The following is a 6000-nucleotide window of genomic DNA, read 5'->3' as shown; positions in this document are numbered from 1 at the left end:
ATTAAAGTAAATCAGTTCATATTGATTATTAAAGTAAATTCTGCTCTCTCATTAGGCCTGTGAAATTTCCATCCTTCTTGCATGATCTTTGAGGTATTTGGGGTTGAAAGTTTCTATAAAAATGTACAGCCACTGAAGAGACATCCATGCTTGATACTGTTACAATGTGTAATATCTGTGCAAACAAAAGCTTTCTGAATTTGTTACAATTCACAACCAGTTTGTTAGAAAAGTGCCTGAGCACTGCTTGTATGCACGATCAAAACAAAAAACTCATTTTTTTACTGTTTTTATTGATTATAATAGAAAATCTTGACTCCAAATTCACAATTTTATATGTACATTACCATAAATACAACATGAATTTTTCCTCAAACATTTTATCAAATTCTAATATAAAATTATCGTTTCTGAATATTTTTCTGCTAAAACTTTCAAAACACATAAATGTTATCCTGTACTGTACATTATTCTGGAAGCAAATCCTCTCCTAACTCTTCATCAGCAAACTCATCTTCATCCATTCTTTTTCTTGCTGCAGTTTTTGGTCTCTCTGTTTGTGGTCCAAGTGGATCTACATAGGAAGCATCTAGGATTCAAAAGAAAACAGTTGAAACGATAAGTTTATGGAGATGGTATGATGGGATAACAAGATTTTGGCAATTAATTGATCTTTAACTATTCATGGTAAATCAGCCCAATGGCCTGTGATGGGATGTTAGATAGGGTGGGATCTGAGTTACTACAGAGAATTCTTTCCTGGGTATCTGGCTGGTGAATCTTGCCTACATGCCCAAGGTTCACCTGATCACCATATCTGGGGTTGGGAAGGAATTTTCCTCCAGGGCAGATTGGAAGAGGCCCTGGGGTTTTTTCACCTTCCTCTGTAGCATGGGGCATGGGTCACTTGCTGGAGGATTCTCTGCACCTTGAAGTCTTTAAACCATGATTTGAGGACTTCAGTAGCTCAGACATAGGTGAGAGGTTTATTGCAGGAGTGGGTGGGTGAGATTCTGTGGCCTGCATTGTGCAGGAGGTCAGACTAGATGACCATAATGGTCCCTTCTGACCTTAATATCTGAGTCTATGAGCTTGTATCAATCACACAAGACTAAAATCCAGAATTATGTGGAGCATGCTATAGCTGTGCAAGATGCTTTACAGGACACGAGGGACACTGATTTCGTGCCCTGAAGAATTTACCGCATTGGGATTTACTAGCTAAAACCATTATACCCACATGCAGTCTCATTGAAGTCAATGAGATTCTGCATGGGTGTAAGAGTATATGCAGGTTTGGGGGTCTACATTACCCCATTACAGAACAGGAGGAGATAACACAGAGAGGAGGAAGAGAACAATAGCGGTCATGCAGATGTTCTGGTGGCTAGAGTTTCTTTTTCAAAATTATTTCTATTGCTTTATTACAGGTATATAGTTAATAAGCAAGACTTAGAGAAATAGGTTTTAGGAAGGGGCTTGGCAGAGGAGGAATGGTGGATGGGTTCAGTAAGAGAATTCCAGGCATTAATGAATTTCAATGGGATTTAGGTGCCTATCTCCCTTAGGCTCTTTTGAAAAGCTCCCCTTAATAAAATAAGAATGTGTGATTGTAAAGGTACAAAAACCGGTAGAGGATTGCAGTGAGCAGATTCGGTAGTTGAAATCACTTTTTGAAATGGATATGTCCCTTTGACAACATACAAGCATAAGTTAATGATTTAATGGTAGACCTGGGAACAAAGAAGCTATAACTATTTTTCCGTCCATGTTTCATGATGAAAATTCTTCCACAATTTGTGCAATTCAATATGATTTTTAGCAATTATTTTTCTCATTCCCTTTGTCTTGGCAAGATGGGGCAACTCAGAAGGTACCACAGTCCACTTGCCTATTTCTTTATTACTGCTGCTTTCATAGGGTTCATTTGTTCCAGGCAGAGCCCTCAGCTTGGCACTTAGTCGTTCCCCTTTAGCACTACCGCCACTATCTGGAAAAAAAAAATTAGAAACACCACAATAAAACACTGTTGCATACTTCATGAAAGCAAGCTAAGCAACTGAAATTGGACTAATTTGCATGAAATAAGTTTTTTATATCTTACGCCATTATTTTCCTGAGGGCCATCATATTGAATTTTAATACAGATTTCTAAAAATATGACCTCTGTGATCTGTGTAACAAAATACACAGTGGCACTCATGCTGTGGGATAATTAAACTTTTATTTTAAGTCTTTTTAGCTTCAAATTCTAACATCTTAAAACATCTATTAAAATTAAGGAAAAGTAATATTTGAGGGTTTAAATAGATTAAAATGTGATTCCTACAAACGATGCCTGTTTTACAATGCATAAAACATTTCAGACATGTGTATATATATATTGGTGTGATCCACCTGTCAGATTATCAGTCTTAAATCCAGAACACTTACTTTGCCTTTCATTAGAAACACCTGTGTGGCATTGCTATTAGCATGGCTGTCAGGCACAGTTCATACATACAGCACATCTTGGCTCTGCATCTTGCTGTAAACATTCTATTCACAGCTCAGTTTGCAATGGGCCCCCTGGAATGCGACTGTTCTGATGGCTGCCTAGTATCCAGACACTGTCAGATTAACATTCTAGTGCCACAGCAGTATTCCAGACCCTCCAAATGGTAGATTCACAGGGCAGCCTTGAATCTTTTTCACAGTTTATCGGAAGCTTTCAATTTTGTCTGCTGGAACAATTTGTGATTCAATATTTTGCTTCCAGGGGAAAATGCCCCTTGTTTTGGATTGGTGTATTTGCAGAGCAGCTTATGCCATGCAGCCAAACATAAGTATACTCCTTTGCAACATGCAACAATGCTGTTATTAGAAATGTTTCCAGCTGAAAGGGAACAGGCAACGGGGATGAAGTCAGGAGTTGGCTACAAATTATAATTCCCATATTTATTACATATGTTCTGTTCATAAATTGTTATAATTTTTACAAATGTATTCTTCCCCAAGGAAGACAAATATTTATTTTACGCTAATATGACTGCTGAGTGCAGCATGCTCAGCCATTCACAAGCCCTACAGGAAGACATTGCCTCTGCTCCAAGGAACATATAATCTAAGTCAGACAGAGAAAATATAGTTTTGGGTATAGGGTGAGGAGAAGGGTTTATTATTTATCTATCTTTGGTGGATTACTATCGAAAGCCTTCACGGATGAACTGTGTTTTAAGGAGGGATTTGAATAAACAGAAATCAGTTGGGAGAGAAGGGGCCTGATCCAAAGCTCAGTGAAGTCTCTTACTAATTACATCATGCTTTGGACAAGACTTAGGGGCCAGGAAGAGAGTAGCAAGCTAGAAAAAGTATGGAAGAAGGTGTGAAGATGAGAATTGGAGGAGGATTAAAAAGGGTCTGCAGGGAGAACTAAGAGAGAAGGTAGGATCTGTGTACCTAGGTGTTACAATAATACAAATAATGAATAATAATAATGCCGTAGGACTCTGAAGACAGTAAGTTTGCACTTGATAAAAGTGACAGGAAAGGAAGGGATATGAAGAGGAATAGTGAAGGGATGTGAAGAGGGGAATCACATGGTTGGGACTGCCAGAGAGGAAGACTACTAATGGTAGCAATTGTATAAATTTAATAGGTTCGTTTCAGAGAGGAGGAGGTTGTTGAAACCAAGATAGAGAAAATCAAGGTAGCATGTGAAAGGGTTCTGACAGTTAGAAAGGAAGCACGTAATTTAGAGATATTACAAAGAAGCAGTAGCAGGGTTTGACATAAACAGAAAAGCAGGAGAAGAGCTGAACATAAACCAGAAATGCAGACAGACTATAAATAAACTGAAGACCTGAAGAAGAGCTCTGTGTCCCTCAAAAACTTGTCTCTTTCACCAGCAGAAGTTGGTCCAATGAAATATTACCCCATACACCTTGTCCTTCTCATAAATAAACCATCCACTGTACTTTAGCACCCTAAATTGAGCAATTTTAACTATGAGGCCTCTTGGACTGAATCCTAAGGTCCTTATGTAGCTTTTACTTAGTCCTTACTCAGGCAAAATTATCATGACATTAAGTGAATGGGACATGTGACAGAGTAGCTGTGGATTTCCCTATTTTTTTTAATTCAAACACAAGAAACCACTTCTTTCTGACAAAACAAAAACTAGCAGACTGAAAAAAAATTGAAGGTTTTCTGAAGTGAAATACAACATGCAGTATGTGATTTGCTTTGTCTGCATATTTACTCCTTACACATAAAACAGCACCCATTGTACAAAATGAAAAGCTTTCAATTCTCAAAGCCAAATACAGGACTATAAAAAGACTTCATTCTACTAACTAGCGAGACCTACCACTCTTTTGTATCTGCCTTTAAATACTGATATACTTTTACCAAGTTATTTGCCTTTTCAACACCTAGCCCATTACCAAGTTTCAACCAAACCAATCTGAATTTGCTGAAGACATGCTCTGTTGATGCTGAGCTGGCTGGACAGAAGTGGAGGTCTGTTAATAATGGATATAATTCTGAAATCAACTGTCCTGTCTTCCATAGCTTTACTTCCATAACTAAGATGCTCACCTTCCAGACCAACAACCTCCCAATTAGCAATGACTCCACCCATTCTTCTTCCCCTCTGGGCTTCTAGACATTTTTTCCCCTTTTGTTTAATAGGCATAAAAAGACCCATTCTTGTGTTTTCATCCCTTCCCTTTTAACTATTTAGAATAAAGCTTTCATTCACAGATTGAAATTAGAGCTTGATTTAAAAACTTTCAAATGAATGCTATATTTATATAAATACTTTAGAGTGACATACAAGTTCAGAAAAGGAACACTTTCCAAAAACTCTGCTGGGTTGGGTTTTTTTCCTGGAAAAAACTGAGTAAGTATCTGAGGATTTAGACCTCTATGCTAATGGGGTGCATATCCAAGAGCAAAACATTAACACCCCCCCCCTCCAAAAAACAAACAAACAAACCCACAAGATGGAATAAGCCTGGCTGCAAAACCCATAGAACACTTTTTTTAGTATCTTCTATACAAGCAGTACAACACAAAATAACAGTGTTCACCTCTCATTGATTTTTTTCAATCTGAAAATAATCATATTTAGTGAATATCCAGAGTCAAACCAACCAACAAACCAATCCTATAAGTTTGTGCTCAAGCAAAACTCCCATATCTTTGGGGGTTATGAACAGAGATTGAAAGGAAAAGCCACTCCTACTTATCACGAGGGAAATCTTTGTTTTTGGGAGGTGTTAAACCCTAGCAAGGGATGCATGACTTGGCCGTCACTGGGTAGTAATTAATAAGCTTGCTGACTGAGAGCTTTATAATTTGATTGTAAGTAGTGAAAACTTCTGTCATAAAATTTTACATTTTGCAGTTCTCTTTGCATATAAATCTTTTATATATTTTTTTACTCTCTCTAAATGTGTAATTTGGCCAACTCCATGGAACTTAATTTTGCAATGGAGACTGTAGGACTGTAGGACCCCACACTGGACATAAGAATTTCAAAGGAGGAGCTAACTTTTAAATCATTTTAGCACAAATGTGCATACTTTACAGAGGTGAGATTTCTCATCTGTAGTCAACAGAAAATCTGGTTTGCTTTAATATGCATTCCACACTTGTGGGTTTTGGAAATAACACCAAATTTCACCAAAAATGACCACTGATTGTCTGCCTGTCTAGCCAAGGAAAAAAGGAAACAGCTGTAAAATTAAATAAAAATGTGTTATTAAAAATGCATCACCCTTGATTAAAGAATAATTTACACAGACCTTTTAACATTTCTGAGAAAGGTCTGCACCTATTTTCAGGGAAAAGACAGCTGCCAAAATGGGAGGAAAGATAGAGATCAGGCAAAGAAAGAGTCCAAAGAAACCAAAAGCAGGACAAATTCACAAACTTATTATAAGTACTGGGGTGACAGAAGGCATGTATAAAGAAATAAAAATATAAAGATAATATGAAGACAAAGGATGACAATGA

General features: G+C 37.4%; 1 protein-coding gene across 2 annotated transcripts in view; it reads right to left on the bottom strand.

Moving 5' to 3' along the window:
- Positions 1–283: 283 nt before the first annotated feature.
- The window catches only part of IFT88 (intraflagellar transport 88), an 80514-nt gene continuing 74797 nt past the window's right edge, over positions 284–6000 (bottom strand). For both annotated transcript variants that reach the window (XM_077809234.1, XM_077809225.1), the window contains exons 25-26: positions 1892–1990; positions 284–589 (exon numbers count right to left, since the gene is read on the bottom strand). In XM_077809234.1, the coding sequence (XP_077665360.1) occupies positions 468–589; positions 1892–1990 (221 nt within the window). In that variant the 3' untranslated portion in view covers positions 284–467. The remainder of the gene's footprint in view (positions 590–1891; positions 1991–6000) is intronic.

Source organism: Eretmochelys imbricata, chromosome 1 (assembly GCF_965152235.1).
Source record: "Eretmochelys imbricata isolate rEreImb1 chromosome 1, rEreImb1.hap1, whole genome shotgun sequence".
NCBI lineage: Eukaryota > Metazoa > Chordata > Testudines > Cheloniidae > Eretmochelys > Eretmochelys imbricata.
The sequence above is the reverse complement of the archived record's forward strand: the minus strand, read 5'-3'. Positions and strand labels throughout refer to the sequence as shown.